This window comes from Sminthopsis crassicaudata, chromosome 4 (genome assembly GCF_048593235.1).
Source record: "Sminthopsis crassicaudata isolate SCR6 chromosome 4, ASM4859323v1, whole genome shotgun sequence".
Lineage (NCBI taxonomy): Eukaryota > Metazoa > Chordata > Mammalia > Dasyuromorphia > Dasyuridae > Sminthopsis > Sminthopsis crassicaudata.
The window spans coordinates 366,432,641-366,457,187 of record NC_133620.1 but is presented as its reverse complement, the minus strand read 5'-3'; the positions used below and the strand labels follow the sequence as shown (position 1 = coordinate 366,457,187).

Genomic DNA, 24,547 nt, shown 5'->3' with positions numbered 1-24,547 from the left:
AAGACTTAAATGAACCAATGAAGAGTAAAGGGAGCAAAACCTGGAAAACATTGTAATTACTAAGTAATATAAGGATGATCGACTGTGAAAGACTTAGTTATTCTGATCAAGACAATGATTCAAGACATTTCCAAGGGACCCATGAGGAAAAATGTTATCCACTTCCAGAGAGAAAACTGATGAATTCAGAGTGCAACTTGAAGCATATTTTATTTACATTGTGTGTGTATATGTATGTGTGTCTTTCTTTTTACAACATGGGTAATGTGGAAATATATTTTGCATGAGTTCACATGTATAACTAATATATTGATTGCCCTTTTGGGAGAAGGGCAAGAGGAAGAGAACCTGGAATTCAAAAAAAAAAACTTTAAATAAATGTTAAAAATATTTATATGTAATTGGGAAGTATTTAGTCAAAAACACACATTTAAGCTGTTGCAATACTGCTCAACATGCTTCACACCAAAGACAATGAATTCAGTTAGACCCAACTAGGACTCAACTTCAAATGCCAACATATTATGCAAAGGTCAACTTAAGTATTTTACTAGTTTCCAATATAAAGTAGTAAATATAACTGACTTATTTTTAGTAGTTACACTCCCAATTACCTTCATGTACCCAAGTAGGGTTCAAGAGCTGAATATGATCCTAAAAAAATTAAAAGCAATCAATTTTTACCAATAATTGTCAGTCTTACATCAATTATTAACAAAGCACTGTAGAAAACTTCCTAATAATATATAGTATTAGTGTTTTAAAATATCAAATACCTTTATAATCCTTTGAGGTTTTTTTTAAAGCTCTGAGTGTGTCCTAACTCCCCATAATGATACTATTAGTCAAATCTGGAAAAACAAGACGTCCATCATTTATTATAAAATGTTTATTGTTAAAACATAGCTAAAAGGCCTCAGAATTATTGCCCTGATTTTGTTATCACTCAATATTAATAAAAAAGTATATGGTACATAGTGATTTTAAAAAGCCCTTGGTTTACAGAATTATGAGCAGGCATTGCCTGATTTTGTTATCACTCAATATTAATAAAAAAGCATATAGTACATAGTGGTTTTAAAAAGCCCTTGGTTTACAGAATTATGAGCAGGCTGTGATAAAAGCTTAGTAAAAGTAAAAAGGTAAACCTGGGGAACATGTAATTTTTCTTAATACTGGTATGATGGCAGTTAGCAGCTTTACAAAGAATTATAATTGTGAATTATTAATTCTTTGTAAATTATCAAGTTATTTGTAAAATGAACACAGTACATAGCAGAGCTAGCATAAACTTCACTGATGCTTTGTAACACATCATTTTGCAATAAGAAATGAACTGTTTCCTCCATGAACATTTCCATAGTTCTTGATTTTTACAGCAAATAAGTTTTGTTTTTTTATGACACATTTCATTTTTGGCATGTGTGTCTTACTATCATTTCTCTATTTAGATATGATATCTGTGAGTATTAAGATATCTGCTTGTGTGTCTCAAAAATATGATTTAGAAAGGCCCTAGATTGAATACTCAGCCTTGGCACTGGGATGGGGATTTTCTAAGGCCATTGTACTAGCCCCAGGCTTGAACATTACTAGATGTTTTAGGAAACTCCCTCAACTAAGCTTTTGGCTTAGGAACTTTCCAAATATCTTATATTTATCTCGAATTACAGCTTTTCCTGCAAAGATGGAAAGATTACTGAGATTTAGTAACTCTACACTTCTTAACCCCTGCTGTCTTCATTGATGAAACTGCTGTCCTCATTCTTAAGAGTTAAGAGTAACAGATGAGTTTCTTGAACAATCCGAGATCTGGGTTTGTGTTTAATCTCAGCTCCCTCTGTTCTATGGCTTGAAGTACAGGAGAGAGAGCCTTGTGCCCAGAGCTAGCTATATTCCTTGGGAGGAGGCACAGTAGAAGCATAGAACTTACTGGGGCTGTCCATGAAACTTCCATTGGCTTCTTGAATATGGAGTATTCAGAGCCAGAAATGGATTCACAAAACAGGAAAAGAGGTGTTTTACCTTTTAAGGCCATCAAGCACCTCTCTCTTACTTGTTTGGAAAAAGGTAGGTAAGATTGCAACCCCATTAGGTGGCAAATGTAGCAATTATAAATGACTTTTAAAATGAAAAGGGTCTAAGTCAGATACTCAAAATATCCTTTCATGACAAATTAGAGAAAGGATATGATACATATGTAATTAAGCTTGATCATCTAGATAACCTCAGGAAGAAAAAAAATCTGATATCCTATTTGAACATGTTTACTTATTGAAATATGTGGACAATATTTAGATCTACATTTTTTTGCTGTGTAGATACACAATGGATGAATTATGAGTTTCTGGAATCCTAAAAAATGACATTTAAGCACATCCATTTAACATTTCATCTTCAAATGTAATCCTTCATTAACATCAATTTTGCTCATCAAAGCTGTTTGCAGAAATTATTGGAGCTTGGGATGGGCTCTTTGGATGAGCCAGCTGTGGAAATTAAAACAAGATACCAATTAGAATTTTATTTATGCTGCTAAATAAAGGAGATATAAAAGGAGATAAATAAATAAAGGAGAGCGCCTAGTTGGCATTAGCAAAATTCACTCATGTTCAATAGATTTTAAGATGAACAAGGGGATTTTTGAGAATTCATCAAGAAGTCATAGGATTTAGAGCTAGAAAGTATATGAGATCAAATCCATTCTCCACCATTTTACAGAATAAGTAACTGGAGCAAGATAGGAGAAATAACTTGCCCAAGATCAAACAGCCAGGAGAACTAGGATTCCTGTTTCCAAAACCTTTCCACTGTACCTTGCTTTATCACAATCTGCTATTGCAATCCAAATGACTAAATGATGAAAAGATAAACTTTAAAAATCCTATTTAATTGATCCCATTTGAAAATTCATTATGTAGTCAGATCTTAGCTTCAATGCTTACTATGTAGCAAATTAAACTCATGATTGAAACAAGTGATTTTTAGCAATCTTAGGTGAAAGAGATAGAATCTCCATCACATATATAATAAAATGAAAACAATCCTTTGGAAAGAAGAGCTACTATGATTTACTTTTACAAAAATATTTGTGGATAATTTCTAGAGAGAGAAGATTGTTTTAAGAGACTAAGGGAACATACTTCATCTCTGGGATATACTGAAATCATTTTCACTATTGTTTTCTCTAAAATCAATTAGTTTTGTTTGGATAAAGACTGTTCATAAATACAGGAATTTCCTAAAAGTCTCAGTTCAGTTTTAAGTTTTAATATACTAAATTTTACAACTGTACTAAGACTTTTGGGACACACTATATTTGCACAAACATTTATGCATCATTTTACTTGTTTCATTCTCTACCCTTCCTTAAGCCTTGTCAGAAGAAAATAACCTCTTCATAATCAAATTTCTTGAAACACTCTATTCTTAGCTTTCTTCACACTTTTCTATCTCCATTGTATCAAAACTGCTAATGAAATTCCCATGGAAATTATTTTGTATATATTATATATTTTATTTTATGTATACGTGTAAATTCCTTGAAGGTAAAGAACTTCTAATTGTTGTGTTGTTTTTTGTTTGTTTTTTTTCTTTTGTATTGCTCTTGCCTAGGTAGATAATAAAATTGAAGTTATTTGTCCTCCCTCCCACCTTAGGAGCTTCTAGGTGGCTCCATATAGAGAGTGTAGGGCTTAGAGTCAAGAAGACTCATGTTACTAAATTCGCACTGGCTTTCTAGCTGTGTAGCTCTGGACAGGTCATTTAAACTTATTTGTCTTTATTTCCTCATCTATAAAATAAGCTGGAGAAGGAAATGACAAACCACTCTAAGTATCTTTACCAAGAAAACCCCAATGGAGTCACAAAGTATTAGAAATGGCTGAATCCCCTCTTTATACTATTCTTTAAGAGCAAGACCCATGTTATTACACTTTCTATATCCCTATATCTAGTACAATATCCTACCCATAATAAGTCAGTCAATCCACAAACATTTATTAAGCACTTTACTGTGTGTGAGGCATGTTGCTGAGTGCTAGGAAGACTTTTTAAAAAGGCAAAAAATCAGTTATTGCCTTCAAGGATCTTACTTTCTAACAGAGTCACATACTATACACATAACTAACAGCAATTGTCAGAGATGGGAACTGAAATTAGATCTTCTTGACTCAAAGTTCAGCATTCACATTAGGCACATCATGAGCATTTGCTGAAATGAATATTAACATGTTTTATTCTTATTCTTCTGAACTTCTTTATTTTTTTTCCCTCTTTTGGCAGGGAAGAGTTGTTTCATTTAATAGATTTTAATGAGTAGTTATTGTATACCTTTTTATTGACTATCTATTGACAAGAAAGTCCTATATAAGGACCTAGAAGTTGGCAGAGATACTGTTTGGAAAATACCCAATGTATTATAAATCTAAATAAATGAGAAAAGGAGGAGAAATAAATATTTCAAAAGCTTGCCTGAAACTTTTGCCGCAAGGCCTTGGTCATTATTGGGGTCAATCCTGTTCCAGTTTCCATATTTTCTTTATTGATGAGAGGAGTTCCTCCTGGACTCCTATAAAGGAAGGGTATTGAAAACCTTAAAGGCTATTTTTAACCAGTTTTTCATAAGAATTTAAAAAGCTCAAATAAATTATGTTACCTGTCTATGTTGACTTTCCTAAGAAGTCTTCTCAGATCCACTTGGCCTTTGCTGGGAGTGCTAATAAAATAAAGCCTTAGTGTTAGGTTTTAGTAAGTTATGCCCTCTTTTCTAAAGAAAAATATTTTTTTCTTCTACTTTTTATAAAATAACTTTTTCAAAATTCTTACATCAAAAAGTAACAGTCTGCTGGGAAAACTGGAAAGTAATCTGGCAGAATTTAGGCTTAGACTAACAACTTATATCACAGTACATTCTAAATGGATATATGACCATAATATTAAATTTCATACTAAAAAAATTAGAAAGGAAACAATCCTTATAACTATTGGTAAGGACATATTCTTAACCAAACAAGAAATAGTGGCAATGATAAAAGTTAAAATAACTTGATTCCTTGAAACTGAAAAACTTCGCACAGATAATATTAACACATAAAGGATAAGAAGGGAAGTAGTAAAATGGGAAAAATCTTTGTATCAAATTTCTCTGATAAGGATTCGATATCTAAGATATGTAAACAACTAATAAACATATATAAGAATAGCCATTTCCCAATAAATAAGTGATCAAAGGATATGAAGGAACAGTTCTCAAAAGAATTGCAAAGTATTCACAACTCCATGAAGCAAATGTTTCAAATTACTAATAACAAGAAACTAAATCAAAACAATCCTAAGGTTTTACCTCACACTCTGAAAACTGTCAAAAACTGCCCCCCCAAATGACAACAATTAATGTTGGAGGGATTATGAAAAGATAGACATATTAATATATTGTTGGTAGAGCTAAGTGGTACAACCATTTTTGAAAATAATTTGGATAAGCACATAAAGTGATTTAAATGTCCATATCCTTTGAACTACTCTATTATTGGGCTTATATTCCAAAAAGGCCTTTGATAAGAGAAAAAATGCTGTGAAATTATTCAGATCCTTACATTATCACATTTGTGATGTGGGTTGGTGGAAATTTGGATTGACGTTTAAGGGAGATACTCTGAAGATCAGACACTGTAACCAGAGGCTTTCGTTCCTTCAGTGGTGACAAAATCTTCAAATGCAAAAGGAAAAATTATCATTGATATGTTAAAAGATAATCTTGCTATTTTTAAACACAGCAAAACAAAATTATTATTGTAGATCTATTATGTATGAGATGTATCAGTTACCTCACTAATCAATTTTTATCCCATGCCTAAATGTAGAACAGTATATCTTTGGTCATTGCAGCAGAATTGATCTGATCCCTGGTGGATCCACTTCTTTTTTAAGTTTGTATAGCAACTAAATAGTTTCTACGAAAAAATTCAGACTATGAAATTAAATGCAAAACACTTTTCTCTTTATGCTTTCAATGTATAAGAAAAGCTTGGTTGATTTTTTAATGCAGTGATGGCTAGATTGAGAACAGAAAGGGAGTGTGTGTGTGTGTGTGTGTGTGTGTGTGTGTGTGTGTGTGTGTGTGTGTGTATGTGTGGTGGGATGGGGAGGGGAGAGGACAGTGCATGTGATCACTGCTATCTTACCTTTCTCCTAACAGAAGAACTCTGTGTCTTCTTTAACTTCACAGTGAGCAGATCTTTAACAGTTATATGCATGGGCCCCTCTTGTTTTAATGGTGCAGCCTAAAAACACAAGGAGAGGCCTGATTTTTCAAACATGAGTAGATACCATATGCAGCTGTTTTTTTAGGGCAGTGTTACAGCTTAATAACAAGATGGAAGCAGGAATTCATGTTTATTCTGAGAATTTTTTCAAAAGTAGCTGCTTGACCAAGAACCAGATATTCATTTGACTTGGTACCAAGTAGATGATAATAAGGCATTTGAAAAGATACCAGTCTTTTTTCAAGGTAGTCAGAATATAGATAATATAGCATTCACAAGAACAAAAGTAACTGGAAGCTAAAGCCATGATTTTGATCATTCCAATAACATTTGGGATTTTGCTTCAATTATATAAAAAATTTCCCATATTGTCACTATGGGACATTGTGTCACAACAATGACAGCTAAGAAAATGTTTAGGGCACATGAAGTCTGATGTCTTACATCTGATCCAGAGAAGCATTTGAGGTCACAGTAAACCAAGAACAGTTGCATTTAGGAAGCAGTACATTGAACAGTGATCATAGAGTAGTGAGTGAGAAAGACACACAAAAAGAGAATGAGAAATAGGAAGAAAGAAGAGATAGGAGGGAGAGGAAGATAGAGAGGGGAGAGGTACATAGAGAGAGAGATAAGGAGAAGTGAAAGACAGTGAGAAAAAGAAAAGGGAGAGAGACAAAGAGAAGAAAGATACTGAGAGGAGAGGAGAAGGAGAGGGTGACATATGGAAGGGAAGAGAGAGGGGGGGGAAAGTTGAAAGGGATAGAGACAGAAGGAAAGATATGGAATAAAAAGAGGGTGAATTAGAGTCAGAGAGAGAGAGAGAAGGGAGAGATACAGAGAAAAGGAGGAAAGGAGAAAGAGAGGGAGAAAGAGAAAGAGAGAAAGAATGGTATAAAGTGGCAGAGAGGAGAGAAAAGAAAAGGGAAAAGGGAGAGAGACATACAGAGAGGAGGAAAGAAACTGGGGGGGAAAAGAAGGGGTGGGAAATCGAGAGATTAAGAGAGAAGAAGAGAAAAAAGAGAGGAGAAAAGAGGAGATGAGGAGAAGGAGTGAAAGGAAAAATCAAAGAATTCTATTTTAGTCTCATAATACAGACTATAATTAGAAAATAAAGAGTGGAAAGAAGCACACTGGTACAAAAACCAGCAGATAGTTTGTCTAAGTAGACTTTGCTGGATCTCCTCCCAATGTTTTCTTACACAAGACTCTAGGAAAGTCCCAAAATTGGTTGTGTTTCTTAAGGGTTTCAAACTCAGAATGAATGTTTCTAAGGAATCAAAATCACAAATGATGGCTTGGTTCCAAGGTTATTAACCCAAAGTATATTAACCCCATAATGTGTTGAAGCGGCAGAACAGGTATATGTCCATTGAGGTCACCACTGAGCAAAACTTTAAAAGGGTATTTCCAATCTAAAGGATCATAAATTTTGAGCTATAATGGATCTTATAGATTATTGAGTCCAACCTCTTCGTTTTACTGGGCCCATGAACTGGGGCCCAGAGAAGTTAAGTGTCTATTAGTAATTTGTAACATCCATTAGTAATCATCAGAGATGAGATTTGAACCCAGGCTGACTGCTTACTCAGTGTTCTTTCTACTGTATAAGCACTGTGCTAGGCTCTCTGGGATAATAAAAATGATCCTAAGGAATTTACATCCTAGCAGATAATATCTTAATTTCTATAGTCCCTTAAAAAGAATTTTCATACAATTCCTTCCTCTCTGTAGAGCAGAAAAGACTACAGATGTGGCAAAAAAAGTGAAGAACAAAGTGATTGTCTTGTAGCTGTTTTTCCTTGTTATGATGGAGAGTTTCATTGAGATGAAGAGTATATTGGAGAATAACAATAATTTTTTAAAGTATCAATAAAACATTAAAAAATTTATAACTTCTCACATTAACTCATTTGATCAATACAACCCTGACAGGTAAATACACATTTTCTTTTGACAGATAAGGAAACTGAGGCAGAGAAAGATTAAGTTTTCGGTCATAAATGATGAAACCAGGTCTAGAACTCATTTCTAATCATGAAAATCCTATTTCCAATATAATAATCATTATACTATAGCACATTACCTTTGAACATTCTATTTGTCTGGACAGTTATGTCACTACAGTGAAGAAGGATACAGATTATCATAACTTGACAACTTTTATCCTTTAATATCCTGCTCTCTTTATTTCTACTCTATCATTACCTGCCAAAGGTCTAGTCTTAATTTAGTTCTGATGTAGGCTTTTATGCTGGGGAGAGATTATAGGGAGCAACCACAGAATTATTCAATTCAATTTTGCAGTTCTGTTTCTCCAGGTGGATGAATTGGCATTTTGGATTATAATGGGAAGAAACATGTGGATCAAACCTTAAGGGTGTGAACACCTCTAAAAAGAAGCTGAAAAAAAAATCAAGTTCCTAAATCCAAAAAGCTAGAAAATCTTGAGTCAGAACTAAGCTCCCCCAAAGGATGCTCTCCTTTGTGACCCAGCTAGAAACAGCATGACGCATACCAGTAACCACTGCTGGGAAAACCAAAAAATCATCATTGCCTCTTACCTGAAGTGTTTTGGTACGATTGGCTTTTTTGAGTAACAAAGGTGCTGAGGCGAGTGGAAGAGGCTGTGGTGGTAGAGGTGGTGGAGGTGGTGGAGGTGGTGGTGGTGGTGGTGGTGGTGGAGGAGGAGGAGGAGGAAGGAGAATCTGAGGCTGCAAAGCCACAGGTGGGAGTATGGATGTTGATTCTCTAATAGTGGTTTGAGCTTGAGCAAGATCCTCTAGAAGTTGGGCCCCCAAGTAACATGTTTTATGGCAATCCTGGCAAGAGGAACACTTTGAGACAGGGTTTTGAGAAATCTGAAAGAAAAAGAAATTCAATTTAATAATAATAATAATAATATCCAGAATTAATATAGCATTTGTGATGTTCCAGGCACTGTGTAAAGTACTTTATAAATATTATCTAATTTGATTTAGCAAGTAAATGATAAATTGGCTTAGTCTGAAGATTTGATTAAAGTTTCAAGAATGGCTACTATTGGACATGACTTATCTTATTAATTATGGATTTGGTGTTGCGTTAAATGCCCAAGTGAAACTAATATTTAACTATAACGTACACACACACACACACACACACACACACACACATATATATATAATATGGACATACATATATATAAAACAATATATAATAATTAATATTTAACTATATGTAACAATATTTTAGCCAGGGTAGATGGGGCAAAAAAAAATGGAAGAGGCAGGGGATGATTTCAAAGGGATGTCATGTGGCTCCTTGTGAGAGAACTAAAATACATTAGAGCAGAAAGGGAAGCCTAAACATCATCTGGTCCCACCCCTTCCTTTTAGAGATGTGTCCTTTTAAGTTTCAGTTAAACATTTTGGAAACTGTGATAGGAGAGCAGAAGCTTCCTTCAGGGTGATGGGTACAAATTATTTGTCAGACTGACACTGAGACCAGTATTGTCTCTGATTGGGGCTTGAGGCCCAGAGCATCTCTAGAGAGAGATCATACGATCCCTCAGATCTCCCTCCTTCTCCTGAAAGAAAAAAAAAAGTCACAAAAGAGCCTTTTTATTTTTTCTTTTAAATAAATTTAATGCAAGTGGTACTTCTCATAAAGAATTTAATGGGAACTCAATATATTGAACTATGTTTTTTGTATGTGTGTTCCAAAGTCAATTCAAGGTTCAATTCAAACTTGTTTATACATTCATAGGCTAAATAGCAAGATACCTCCTGGTATCAGGACTTTGTTAAAAATCACACCCATACTAGATCCCTCAATCAATGCATACAATAGGGAGTTCCACTTCAAAGACATGAATGTTTTAATGGATTTAGGCTGCATGAATTAAAAAATAAAAATTAAAAAAAAATAATCTACATGATTATTGTAATAGGATTTTAGCAGGCAGTAAAAATGAAGTAAATGCATTTAAAGCTATCATTTTTGCCCATCACATAACAATTTTTAAAACTACCTTTGCTTAACCAATTTAACCATCTTAAAAACGTTTTGTTTTTTTTTTTTTGTAGAGAAGCAAACTTTAAAAAAAATCAAAGAGCAAAGTTGTTGTTTTTTTTTTTGTTTGCTTTGTTTTGTTTTGTTTTGTTTTGTTTTGTTTTTTTACAATCATCATTTCCTCTGATTCTAACTTTCTTAAGTTTGTCAAACAACATGCATTTTTTCCTTAAAGCCTAACCTCACAACTAGGCTTAGGAAAGACTTTCACTGATCCTCAAAAGAGCCTTTTTAGGAGAATGTGAAGACTGGCAGTCGGATATATACAGACAATATCCATAGCAACACTTTTTATGGGATAGAACTATAAGGAAAGTTAGCATCCATCATTTGGGGAATGGCTGAATAAATTATAGAATATCAATGAAATAGAACATTATTTATCCTACAAGGATGGCTGAATACCAGAAATTCAGAAAAAAAAAAGGAAAGTTGCAAGAACCAGTTTAAAGGAAAATGAGTAGGACCAGAACAATTTAAATGTAAAGGCAAATGATACCAAAAGGCTTCAAAATTGATCAATCCAGCAACTGATGGTAAAACCTATTTCCTCAAATATAGTAGGCACTTAATAAATATTTGTAGCTGTTGACTGTTATACCTCCTCTGTTTCAGTAGGAGAACTTAGTCCTCTATGCTTGTAGATCAGTTACATATGGACTGATTGTCTACCTGCCTCAGATGAGTCACTGCCCAGTTATTAGCCACACTATCAACAGACATGGCTATGCTTGGAAAATTATAGAATAGCAATAGATTTGTAAGCACTTAAGCACTTTGATCAATGCTAAGGCTAACAGTGATTCTACAGGACTGAAGATGAAGGATACAATCTACCTGATGACAAAAAAGGGATGGGCTAACTATTCAGGAGACACATTTTGGGGCATTGCCAATATAGGACTTTGTGTTGCTTGACTGTGCATATTGACCATAAAGGGCCTATTTTTGTTTTGCTTTTTTTAAAAAGTTTGATATATATATATATTTTTAATGATAAAAATTGAACTGGATTACTTATTCTGAATATAGTATCTTCTGTGGGTATAGTTATGTATAGATATTTTCTATTATCTGACCAAAAGCTGGAGGGAATAATAGCTTTAATTTTGTAAACAACAGGCAGAAATTCTGTCTTAGATATATGACTTGTTACTGACCTTTAGTGCTTCCTGGAGTTTGTAGAATTCATTTTCCAGCTTGTCAACCTGCTGTCTGATCAGGCTGAGTTCCCGGAAGTAGACACGGGATGGAAATAGGTAGTCTTTCAACATCTCTAAATTCTAAAGCTCAGAAAGATAAATCCCATAGTTATAAAGGATACAACTAAAAATGAAACAAGACAATAAATATCTCCTAATCGAAAGTCCTCAAAGTTCACAGTTCATATTGTAATCTCACATGATTAAGATCTCAGAGGATCATTTACCTGAATGAATACATATAGGGAAGACTAGAAATGAACCAGTCAAAATCATACCTGTGTAATACTGCTCTGGCAACACCAATAGAAAGACCACACCCTGTTTGCTAGGAATTTCATTGCATTCTTTGCCCTGGAAAACATGAGGTTCCAGGCTAATGTTGGCCAACTTTGGCCACAACTTGTTTTTGTGGGAGAGGCATCTATCACCCTGTAGGGAAAAAAAAAAGAAACCCAAAGCTATACTGCCAGAACAGCTCCCTAAGCAAAGGGAACCACATCATATATCCTGAGTGCTAGCCCAGAGCCTTTCCCCTATAGGTAGGAAAACAGAAATCATTATCTATTCATTGACAATGGTATAGGTACAAAGGCTATCTAAAGGGAATAGGGGATATAGGATATGGTGGAGAGGATATAATTATTTTTATAATGTTCACTTTTCTCTCTTAAAATTGCCATTTAGATGAGAGTGCATCCTTTCTCTGATCTCCTAGACTTCAATTTTATTCACTCTCTTATCCATTCCCATCTCTATCCCTTCCCAAGCAAGTTTATCCAATCCCATTGTCTAGACTTAGACCAGAAAGCCCTGAAGGTTGGCCATTCTTCAAAGTAACACAAAATTCTAACTAAATACCTACAATTTTCATTACTCTGCACCAAGCCTTACCTTTCAGATGGAGGTAGATTTGAAGGTGTAGAAGGAGAAAGAGGGGAAGGAGGAAGAAGACATGGAATAGGATCAGAAGGACTAACTTTTCTTTTTTTCAATAACATTTTGCCTCTGACTCTCATCTTCCTTCTTCTCCGGTACTTGTGCTTGGTCATTTTCTCTGTGAAAAAAATTGTAGGCAGTGATTTAAACTCTTGGTTAATAGGGAAGGGAAGGGAAGGATAAAAATCCCAGCTTTTTTATTTCAGATCTTATTTATGAACATTTTACTTCTCCAAGTAGACTTCACTGCTTTGATTTGTCCCCACCATACCTTTTGGTATAGAAGGACTTAAGTCTTTCTTACCCATAAGTCCTACCCTAAGCCTCCTCTGTCAGTCTTGACTGCTGACTGCCTCAGTTGTTCACCATATTTAGATCTGGCTTCCCTTCAGTCCCTGTCCTTAAAACTGTCCAGATGCCATGAACCATTTCCTCTCTTTCTAGCTCTGGAATTATAATCAAATCAACTTTGTCACTGCTTCAGGAAAAAGTGTGTCAATCTATTTCCCTTTAACTCTACTCTCTAGCTTTGTAACTTCCCCAAATGAAATATCTTTCAGAGTCATCATTTCTTTAAATGTGCATTAGAATATCCTTGAGAGCAGGGACTGTTATAGTTTTATATTTTATTCCAAATGCATTTGTTATTATCGTTCAATTGTATCTGACTTTTTGTGACTCCATTTTAGGGGCTTTCTTGGCAAAGATACTGGAATGGTTTGCTATTTTTTCTTGAGTTTATTTTGCTGATGAGAAACTGAGGCAGAGTTAAGTGACTTGCCCAGGGTCACACAGCTAGTAAGTATGTAGGGCTAGATTTGAACTCAGTGAGATGAGTCTTCTTTGGCTATGTACAAAAGCAGGCTTATTAATTGTATAGTTATTAATCAGGACTTTGTAAATTACAATTCTAATCTGGAAGGGTGCAAAGAGTTAAATTATCCCAGATCTAAGATGCAGGGGTTTCCCAAAATTTTGAATAAATTTATTTTAATTTAATTTTAATTTTAATTTATTTTTATTATTTTTTATTATTTTTTCTTATCTTTTTTTTTTTTTTGCTGAGGCAATTGGGGTTAAGTGACTTGCCCAGGGTCACACAGCTAGGACGTATTAAGGGTCAGAGGTAAAATTTGAACTCAGGTCTTCCTGATTTCAGGGCTGGTGCTCAATCCACTGTGACACCTAGTTACCCTAAAATATCACTTTAAAAGAAACATACTTCTTGAGAAATTCCTGGTTTGAAATCCAGGAAAATTACTCAAGAGATTTAAACTTCTGCAAAATATCCTTCAGTTACTGTGAGTTGGGATAATAACCAAAGTGGGTACTTAGAGTTGAAATATATCTGAATTTCAATCTTACCTCAGACACTCAGACAAGTCACTTATTCTTTCTCAGTCATAGTTTTCTCAATTATAAAATGAGGAAAATAATAGCACCCACCTCACAGGGTTGTTGTGAAGATCAGATGAGATATATATAAAATGTCCTGTCAACCTACATAAATGTTAGCTGTTGTGATCTTAAGCTCCCAAAGAGTCTTGCTGGGTTCTTGCCACAAGTACTTTGCAAAATTATTGTTGTTAACTAATTATCTCCTAAGAATAGGGCAAATCTAAGTTCACTTGGATTTTTGAGCAAGTGAATGGCAGAACTAGAAATAACCTTGCCCATCCCCTCCTGTTCTGTCCACCTTCCCTCCACACTTGCTTTTAGACTACATACTTTCATTCGGCCTTCTTTAGTGACAGGGAGTCCAGGCACTTGGTATGCATCTCTACACTTGGCTCTCCTTTTCTGGCTCACACAGCTCTCTGCTGGGGGTTGGGAAACTAAGGAGAGGGCAGCAGTGTGGGAATGAAGTAGGGTTAGGTGGGGTGGTCATCAACAACTACTACTGGGTGGGGGTGGGATGTGGAAGCAGTCCTGCTTATCGGCACTTTGCTAGGCAACAGAGGTCAGGTTTAAAATAGTAAATGACCCAAGATGGTTTATTCTTGGAGCTCTGGAAGATGTACTGGAAAATGGTATCATCTTCACAAGGCATAGAGACAAACTTGAAGGTAATTATGAATTCCCTTTGAGCCCTTATAATACAGAACAGATTTGACAATTTCCCTCTTTCTTCCCCCCCACCAGCATATAAATTCTTTTGTCCTGAGATAACATTTCCTCTTTTTGTTCAGGTTTTTTTTTTTTTGTTATTGTTTTTAATTTTTAAAGAATCCTTTTAAAAAATATGTATATTCCCATTGGAATAGAACAGGACAGTATCATTCTGGCTGCTTAGGTTTTCTTGCAAGAAATAAACATACTCTATTGGAGGCATCCACTCCGATTTGTCCAGTAAGCATTATTTAGTTGCCTGGCTGGAATCTCCACAGAGATTATATTGAACTAGTGTGCAGGGGGTGAAAAGGGAGTAATGTGGGTCCAGGTGGAGGATGTGATTTTAAGATGGAAAGACCTAAAGGAATTTAAATGAAGCTGGCCATCATCCTCTTTTTCCCCTTAGGATCATAAATTTAAAGAGACCCAGAAGATCTACTAGACAACTCTTCAACCCCCATTTTACAAATGAGAACTGAGGGACTAAGGGAATTGCCAGAAATTCAACAGGTAAATTAGCAGCAGACACCTTTTCCATGGTTCTTAATCCAGAGTTTGTTTTTTTACTACACTATGATACATGTTATCCTTTGTAGCTCTATTATGATTTTTTTGGTGAGCTGTGATTTAATTTTTTTTTTCTAATGCAGATATCTACTCTCCCTTCTACCATATTCTTCCTATCCTCATTGAGAATACAAGAAAAAAAAACAAAATTCCCTGTTACAAACATGAAGTGAAGCAAAACAAATTCCCTCACTGGGATCCATCCCTAAAAAATGTTTCAATCTGCATTAATATCATCTTGATATTAAGAGGTAGGTTGGCTATTTATTTTATCATGAGTTCTCTGAATCCTGATTGGTAATTGTGTTGACCGGAATTCCTAACAAAGCTTTCAGAGATGATTCTCCATAATCATGTTTGTTGTATTACATAAATTGTTCTCCTGGAGAAGCTCTATTTTATTACCTTACGCATATCAAGAGAGCAGACTACTTCAAGCACAAAGGTCCAAGGCCTATCTCCAACACAGTGTGATACAGGGCACATTTCTTTTTTTGGGGGGGCGGTTGTTTTTGTTTTTGCTCAAGCAATTGGGGTTAAGTGACTTGCCCAGGGTCACACAGGTAGGAAGAATTAAGTATGAGAGACCAGATTTAAACTCAGGTCCTCCTGACTTCAGGGTTGGTACTCTATCCACTGCACCACCTAGCTGCAGGGCATATTTCTTAAGCTTTTAGTACCCCCAGGTAATAGTCCAAGATTCATAAAGCAGAGTAAGTGCTCATTTGCCTAGATAAAGGGAGTTTCCTTCATGAGATTTTCTTAAACCAATGCAATACTGAAAATGGGGAGGAAGGAAGGTGGTTCAAGTGATTTCTAACAGTCATCCATAAGATAGTTTCATTTTTCACATAATAAATCTATACCAAATTACTTGTCTTCTCAAAAATAGACAAGGGGAGAGAGAGAATTTGGAACTCAAAATTAAAAAAAACAAACAATTGTTAAAAAATGTTTTAGCATGTGATTGGAGAATATTAAATTTTTTTCATTCAGTAGAATGTAAGCTCCTTGAGGGCAGGGATTTTTTCACTTTTATATTTGTATTCCTAAACCTTAGCATAGTACCTAACTCAAACAGAGTAGGTGCTTGTCATTAGCTTATAAAAAAACCACATGACTATATGAATCATTATCATTCTATATGATTATATATCATTCTATCATTATCATTCTATATGAATATATGGCATTCATAGTTTGTGAACTATATTTTGCTCATGTTTCTGAAAGAAAACTTTTGAAAGCTGTTTTAATCCACCATACTCAGGGTCTCCCTGGGTACATAATAGAGAATTGGGAGAGCATTTTCAGATATGAGATGAAATAATTTGAGAACTAAAAGAAGTCATCTAATCCCAGGATTCTTAACTTTTTTGTTACCTGGATTTCTTTGGAGTACAAAGTTTTGTAAGGATCAATGTTGAAAAATTATCCATGCATATGTTATGAAAATAAAAAGTTTTAATAAAAATATATACATATATATATTCATGTATATGTATTTTTAAAGTTCATAGATTCCAGGTTAAGAAATCCTGAATTAATCTAAGATCCTTATTTTACAAATAAGAACACTAAGAGAGAGAATTGTTAAATGACTTGCCCGAAGTTCATGGTTAAATAGTGACAAAATCTACATCAAGAAAGAAGGTCCTCTTTATAAGAATAACTGTAGTTTAAAAAACTACAGTTATGGGGTGCTGAGGATACAGCATTTGCCTTGAAATCAAGAGGACCTGAGTTCAAATATAACCTTAGACACTTACTAGCTATGTGACCCTAGGCATGTCACTTAACCCTGGTTGCCTCCAAAAATTAGTTATTAGTAATAAAGGTACGTATAGAACTTGCAATTTCAATGGCATAGGGACCGCCTAATGAAGAGCCTTTCCTACCAATGTAAATTGGTACTTTCTCTATATCATCTTGGAGAATTTCCCTATATACTAAAGAGATGGAGCCAAAATCACATAAGATATGTGAGGAGAGACAATATGTATCTGGGCCAGTACTTGAACTCAGTTCTGTCTGAAACTGTCTGTGCTATGTTGCCTCTGAAAGCCATTTGTCCTTTGTTTTCAGAGAGGACCAGTAACATCAAGAGATTATATCTTGACTCAAAGACTAATTGTATTTAAGAGAGGCAGAATTGCACAAAGTTATCAGCTTCACTGTCTCTTTCAGAGGTATCAAAGTCCAGTGGTAGGACAAAAGTCAGGATGACTATGCCATCCAGGATGCAATGGATGAACTTTCTGACCAGCTTTTAGCATTCCACCATGCCTGCTTCAGCCACCTTCATGGTTGTAGAAACAAATTGTTCCCCTCCACCCATTCCACCCACATTCATATGTTTAGAGTAGACAGCTCTTAACACCTATGGGTTTGAGAACTGTTGGTTATCCTTGAGTTCAGCCCCTCTGTTATTCTGCCAAGACATTTTTCCCAGGTGTGGTTTCTGCACAGGCTACAATTCTTTAGAACCACAAGTTCCACAGGTGAGAGTTATGTCCATGACTGCAAAGGTGCATGAGAAGCCCTGAAAAGGATCCACCAAGCTCTCATAGTAGAGGTGCTATACACCATCTCTGAATAATAACACCAACTAAGACTTATATAGAACTTTCTCTTTCAATTATTGAGTGGTCACAGTTGTTTCCAAAGTAAAGGATGAAAGTTCCACTCTCAACAAGGCAGAATGCGCAACAGAGAAAGATTAAAAAACGAAACAAAACCCCAACTATTACTTGGCCCAAAACTATAATCTTTGCACCCATTGAAACTAAGGCTACTTTGTTCATAAGAGTGTGAGAATTCTAAGCTGCAATAGGACTAAGTCAATCAGATATCCACATTAAGTCCAGCATCTAAAGAGGGATTCCCTAGGTTGTTGGTGGCAGGTAGTGGTAGGAGTTTACAAGATGGTCACCAAGCTGTCTGAGAAAGTGGGAAATGGTAAAAGTTAAAGCTTCCATGCTGATTAGTAATAGAATGCAGCATCTACACTTCCATCCTGGATGAGATAGGGAGACTGAGTCTTAATAACAAACAAAAATCCAGCTATTCTATTATGTCCTCAATTTAACTAGGAATTTTGCAAAGTAAACCCTTATGCTCAAGGAGTATATTTTTCCAGAAGCATTAAACATGTATAATTGCCATATTTTCCAAAATCATTTCATGAACCCACCAGAGGCATGCATCCTACTCATGAGTGAGGTAGGATCCAAATTGATAATTTGGAACAGAAATTCATTATTTCGTGACTCTCAAGAGTATCTTTTTCTCCCACCAAACACTACACAATGAATTGTGAATGTCTTTTATTTTGGGATTATTTCTGATGCTACAATGCAACTATTTAAACCAGGAATCATACCAGCTATAGGTATTGTAATCTAGGAGGCCAAAGAAAGGTTGGCAATTTTTATGACTCCTCAGTGTAACTTCTTAATGAAATGTACATATGATTCAATATTGAGGCTCATTCTGTAGTTTAGAAGTAATCAGTGCTTTGGCTTGTTCCTTGTACCTGATATTCCATCTTCCAGTTCCATTCCTATGCAAAGTCTATCCCATTTGGGAGGTATCCCTTTGTTACTTTGTCCAACAGGCAGGAAGCAAATCAGGAGAGAGTACTGTCACAGAAACCCAGAGAGGAGAGAGCATCCAGGCGGAGACAGAAGACAACAGAGTCAAATGCAGCAGATAGATTTAAAAGGATTCAGACTAAGGAAAGATAATCAGAATGAGCAATTAAGATATCATTGGTAACTTTGAAGAAAGGAGTTCCGTCGAGTAATAAAGCTGAAAGCCAAAATTGCAAAAGGCTGAAGAGTAAGAAAAGAAGAAGTAGAGGCAGGGAGGGTAGGCAACTTTTTTGAGAAGTTTGGCCAAGTAAGTGAGGAGAGATATAGCTAGGTACTTTATTTTTTATTGATATTTGTATATAAATATTTATATTTAAAGAGATATTGCTTTAGAAAATAGAAATAAGATCTAATAAAGGCAGTTAGGTGGATGAAGCAGCTGGAGTCTGGAAGATCTGAGTTCAAATTCAGCCTCACTTACTAGGTGTGTGATTGGGCAAATCACATAATCCTGTTTGCTTTAGTTTCCTCATCTTGAAATTGAGCTGAAGGAGGAAATGGCAAATCACTCCTGTATCTTTATCAAAAACCAAACCAAACCCAAATGCAGTCACAAAGAGTTGGATACCACTGAAATGACTGAACAACGACAAAGATCTAATATAATAGTTTTATAAGGACGGGACAGCGTTGGGTTTGTTTAAGGACAATAGTGAGGAAATCACTTGACATGGAGACATTTGAGAAGTGGTGATTAAAGGTGTTATCTGTTGGCGCAGATGGCGAGAGATGGGACCAAGTGCACATGTAGAGAAGGGTTGGCTTTGTTAAGGAGAGGGCAAAAGAAAATGAGAGATGTCAAGGAAATTTGAAATCAAGAGAATGAGAGGAGTTCGTGTCCAACAGCCTCATTTATTTTTTCAATAAAAAGACAAAGTCCTTAGCTGAGAGAAAGGAGGGAGGAAAAGCTCTGGGATCCTTGAGGAAAAGGAGATTTTAGAAGTTTCTGGGAGAGTGAGTTAATGAGTCAACTAGAGAAGAGTAAAGGAACAACATGGTTACAGTAAAGGCTCACTTGAGGATGGATAACTTAAATTTGTAATATTCTCAGCAAGTTTGTAGGACTTCCTTCAGCTTTCTTCGGTGGGTGTGAATAGGCAGGAGAAGGTGGGAGGGAGCAATCTGTGGTTGAGGATAAAGCAGGAGCCGAAATTCCTAACCACTAGGTTAAGTGGGAGAGGGAGGAAAGTACGGGCTCAGTAGGTTAAACCAGAAAGCGCCTGATCCTATCCAAACTTGACATCCCTCCCAGCTTCTAACCTAAGTTCTGCAAGCAGCAGGGACTTAAATGTAGAACTAAATTAGAAACCCAGCTACATTCCTTTTATAAAGGATGTGATTTCTTCGAGGAGAAAGACTTTCATTTTTGGCTTTGTATCCCTAGCACTTAGCACAGTACTTGGCCCATAGTGAGCAATTAACAAAGCTTACTGACTGATACTGAGATTCCTTGCGGGTGTCTCCCAGCAACTTTATGGAAAACTAAGAAAGATTGTGGCAGCGGAGAGGACTCATTCTAACAAAGGTCCGAAGATGAGGAAAGAGTCTGTAGAGAATTTTCACTTGGATAGAAAAGAAAACGATACTTGGATTTTCATGAACCACTCACTGAAAGCATTTTCTTCAATTATCAAGCTAAGTTTCTATTTCCTCACCAGATCTGGGACACAAGATTAAGAACCCTTAGAAGTACGTGCTAGATTTTACCTTAGGCACTTTTTTCACGGTCAAAACAAAACCCGCCTTCCAGAAGCTAACACACTAAAAGGGGATAGATAAGACAGGTAAATAATTGGGACAGGTGAAACGTGATCAGGGGAAAGGAAGGGTCATGGAGATACAGGTACCCCACGTGTGTATCGCAGTGTTCATTGCTAATTTCACTTTATCAGATAAAAGGTTTCCGGGGAATTAGGAAAACCTGTCTTAAATCTTACCTCGAACACACATTCTGATTATGCTACTACTGACGAGTCGCAATCTCCCAGCTCCCCATAAACCATCCAAGTCCACGTTACAGATTTGCATAGATAGAAGGAATTCCTCCCTAGCTTATCAGATAAACGACCCTTTTCACCACCAACCACTCATAGTGTCGTTCAGTTACATTTGATTCAATCTTGTATTGTCTCTAACTCAAGGGCGTGTCTTTTAACTAACTTTTCAGTATGCATACAGGAGGCGCCTAATACTTCCGTAGCGGCCCGAATTACTCGGGATACAGAAAAGTGTAAGACACGGGCATATTATTTGACTGAGACTGTGCAAGGGGAAACTGACTAGTCCCAGATAGTTTGTGCCGTGCACGGACGAGTAGAGAAGCGTAGTCAGAAGAGAAAGATCAATCTTCCTATTGCTGTCGGCAACTTCTGCCTCCCGTAACCCACGCCTTCTATCCCTTCCCTACCACCCAAATTAGCCTCCCTCTGCAAGCACGAAAAAGATGCAAAGTAGCACCAATCGACTCGATCCCAGGAAAAATAAGGGAAGATCTCTCTGCACTTACTAGTATAAGAGCCCCGGGAGGTAAACAGATTCTGGGCAATGTCCTCTGGCTGCAGCATCTAAGAGAATTCAAAATTAAACCCTTGGCATGGACCGGCCAATCAGAACCGTCATCTATACTCAATTAAGTCTCCGGGTGGGGAAAGAAGAGAAGACATTTTGTGATTGGATGAGGCATCCCTACTCCCTGACCAATCGAAGTAGTGGCGCTTTTTGTACGAATAAGGTTGTACGGCGGTGTCCCCACCTTCACAAAGCGGTTTATGGAAGCTCTTCTTTGATTGGTTGGCGCTTCTTCCGACTCTACCACTCAGAAGCTTGATTCTGCAGAAATGCTGCAATAAAATTGAAAATAGAAAGAAGGAGCAACCAATAGAAAAAATACAAAAACGATCCAATCCTGATGCGGCATTTTGCGCCATTCATCCAACAGAAGGGCCTGTTTCATTCTGAAGGGAGGGACCCAGGCTCCAATGGGCGGGCAGTGAAGAAGCGGGAAAGCCAATGGATGCCCCGCGCTGAGTGACAGCTGTCCAATGGGAATGCTCCGTGCTAGCATCGTTTGGGTTCGAGGGCTTAACCACTGCCGCCGCCGCCGCCTGAGGAATGTCAACTATTCAACATGGAGGCGGCGGTCACTAAGCTGGAAGTGATGGTGAGTGCAAAGCGAAGGAGACGGACTTGTGCACTCTTCTCACCAGGAGAAGGAGAAAGCACGATAAAGTCTCAGGGAACTCTGGGCGGTTCGGGTTGCAACGATACTTGATTTCCACCTCTCCTCCCTTGCTGAAGGGAGTCGCCTCCGCCAGGGCCCGTTTAACCGCCGCGGGGAACGAGTTACATCCGGGGAACGCGGGAGGGAAATGGCGGGAGATGCTGAGGATTCGGGGTTGTGGAATTCTCTCTCCCTAGATGGGCTGCATGAATGGTGTAGCCCGAACGTTCCCTCCCCTCCGTGGAGGGGGCAGATGGTGCAGCCCTCGTCCCGGGTTTTCCCCCTAGAAGGTGTGAATGGATCGGTCTCAGTGTGCCTGGAGAAGGGGCGGGGTTGGTCCATTCACACGCTATAGAGGGGGAGTTGGTGGGAAGAATCGGGGTCTGGAAAGGAGAGGGGGGCGGCACGGAATGTCTTTCGGGTTGAACCATTTACCCTCCCACAGGGGGACTCCGGTAGGCCGGTTTATTTCCAACGTGGCTGTTCGCCTTGCTCTGTTCACACATCCCCTGGAGGGGGGTGGGTCGGCAGGAGAGCTCGTGCATCTGCTCGCGAATCCTACCTCGCGTGGGGAGGAGGGATTGAGGGAGGCGTGTGCGGGACGGCGGGAAGCAGACGGCACTCTACCCCCTGGCTGTGGCTGGGTAGGGGGTGGGGAGCGGGTCGTACCATTCGTTCCCCATAGATCGGTTTCATTCATCACCAGGAGTGGGAGGGAGGGGACTGGACTGGAAGCTACTCGCGCCGAGGAGAGGGGTGACTTTGGAACGGAGGGGGAGGTCGCTGAGGCGGGCTGGAGGGGGCCAAGCTAGGGGCCCTTTTTTTTTTCCTTCCTTCCCTCCCGTCCTCCCTTTCTTTCAGGGTGCCTTCTTTCTCTTTCCTTTTTCTCCCTCCCTCCTACCCCTCTCTACCTCCTTTCCCCCATTTCCTTGTTCCCTTCTCCTTCCCCTCCCCCACGGTCCGCGTCTTCATTCTCGGGCAGACTTCCCGTGGGGCGGGGGAGGGCGCTCCATACTTTGGGGGAGGGGATCCCAGGCTTGAATCCCCCTTCCCTTCGCTCGCTTCCCCCCCTCCGCCGGAGCTTCTTGGGAGAGACGACCTTCCTTCTTCACCGACCGCCACGCCTCTCCTCGCTTTGCCTCGCCTCGCCGTGCTGCTGCTTCGGCCACTTGGGTGCATGTGCTGCCTGCCCCCTCTTTCTCTTCAACAGCTGCCCAGGCTTGGTTTTGACGCCTTGATTGGCACGAGCCAGGGGGGGATTCGGGGAGGAGAAGCACCGCGCTCCTCGCCCCATCCCTCCCTTTCTCTCATCCCCTTCGCAGCCCGCTTTGAGCGTTAGAAAGGTATTTAATATGAGGCCTTGATTAAGGTGGGAGGTGTAGTGGCGCCTAGTGTTTTAACTTTTAATCCTCTATCTCGCGCAGTTTTCCAATGTTCACTGACCGGGTTGTTAATTTTTGAATAGATACAGTGTCAAATAATTAGAAAACGGTTTAGTGAGGTATTGTTCTTCCCCCGTTTCCCAAACTTTCAAAAATCCTAATAAGGAGAATTAGATCAGTTCTGAGATTTATACTGCACTGAAAAAAATGCAGCCAAGTTTAGTGGGTTCTGTGATTTTTTTTTTTCCCCACATGGAAGATTCTTTTAGAAAGGAAACAGCAGTTTTACTTTTCCTCATGAAAACTCTATGAGCTAGTGAAAGCTTAATTCAATTTCCAATTAATAGGAATGTAATGTTAATAGTAAACTGAGAAAACACCAGTGCTGATAGCCAAGTACTGCGGCACATAATGAAGTACATATGTGCCCATTGGAGATTCTTATTGAGTGTGAATTGAGTCAACTTTAAAACAAGTAAAACCCATGAGGGAGGGCCGGACTGCGGGGGAATCCCAGGATTCTGTCCGGAATTGAGATTAGATTGTTAGAGGTCCTGGGCAAAACGGAAAAAGATCCCTTTGGATACGTTTTGAGACGCTATAGAAAGAAAAGTAATCTAGCAAATGGGAGAGAACAGACTATTCCCAACTTAGGGTGTGGTTTGGAGGAATGTGAGGAGTTGGAAGCGGAACCGGAGGAAGGAGAGGAGTAGATGCTTGAATAGAAGGTGTCTGAGCCCGCGCTCCCAGCGTGGGATAAGAGATCTAGTAGTGGGGAGCTTGGGGGATGAAGATGAAAAAAGTATGTGCGCTGTGGACTGAAGTGGGAACCCTGCAGATAACAGTCTTCCTGTGTTGGTACTTCAGCTTCTAGGGCAAAGCTGCTGCTAATTTGGCACAGGGAAAAAACATTCAACCTCTTGAGGAGACCAATAGTTTTCATTCTACATTTCATAAAAAATGGGAACTACTAATTTTTACTTTCATTCTAATGTAATTGTGATGTTTCCTAAACTATCATTTTGTAAATTGTGTGTATTCCTTTGTGTATTCGTGAAGGACTTTCACTTTTCTTGGTTCTGTATTGGACAGTGGATTGACTCCAATCAGAGGAATTGTGTAAGCCTTCTAGTTTTGGTTTGTTTGTTTTTGT

General features: G+C 37.9%; 2 protein-coding genes across 4 annotated transcripts in view; one reads left to right on the top strand and one right to left on the bottom strand.

Moving 5' to 3' along the window:
- Positions 1–874: 874 nt before the first annotated feature.
- PRR11 (proline rich 11) lies at positions 875–22,969 on the bottom strand. Of its 3 annotated transcripts, none has more exons than XM_074261955.1 (11): positions 22,914–22,969; positions 21,299–21,356; positions 12,416–12,578; positions 11,800–11,953; positions 11,480–11,602; positions 8,831–9,127; positions 6,186–6,284; positions 5,598–5,710; positions 4,658–4,717; positions 4,474–4,570; positions 875–2,489 (listed from the first exon to the last, which is right to left on the bottom strand). In XM_074261955.1, exons 2-11 carry the CDS (start codon positions 21,354–21,356, stop codon positions 2,421–2,423), a joined length of 1,233 nt encoding a protein of 410 aa, XP_074118056.1. In that variant the 5' UTR covers positions 22,914–22,969; the 3' UTR covers positions 875–2,420. The 3 variants fall into 3 exon arrangements, with proteins under 3 accessions (XP_074118056.1, XP_074118055.1, XP_074118054.1); XM_074261954.1 differs by lacking the exon at positions 22,914–22,969 and adding an exon at positions 21,545–22,131; XM_074261953.1 differs by lacking the exons at positions 21,299–21,356; positions 22,914–22,969 and adding an exon at positions 21,545–22,124.
- Positions 21,852–24,547, top strand: part of SKA2 (spindle and kinetochore associated complex subunit 2) — a 53,475-nt gene continuing 50,779 nt past the window's right edge. The window contains exon 1 of the mRNA XM_074261957.1: positions 21,852–21,952. Within this exon, the coding sequence (XP_074118058.1) occupies positions 21,920–21,952 (33 nt within the window). The 5' untranslated portion in view covers positions 21,852–21,919. The remainder of the gene's footprint in view (positions 21,953–24,547) is intronic.

Bases quoted from the DNA above. Each gene is read 5' to 3' on its own strand.
- PRR11 (XM_074261953.1), bottom strand. From the start codon at position 21,719: ATGGCGCAAAATGCCGCATCAGGATTGGATCGTTTTTGTATTTTTTCT. The intron at 11,954-12,415 runs GTAAGGCTTGGT...TTTTCCCTACAG, and splicing joins AATCTACCTCCATCTGAAAG to GGTGATAGATGCCTCTCCCA. The intron at 4,571-4,657 runs GTAACATAATTT...CTTCCTTTATAG, and splicing joins AGGAAAGTCAACATAGACAG to GAGTCCAGGAGGAACTCCTC.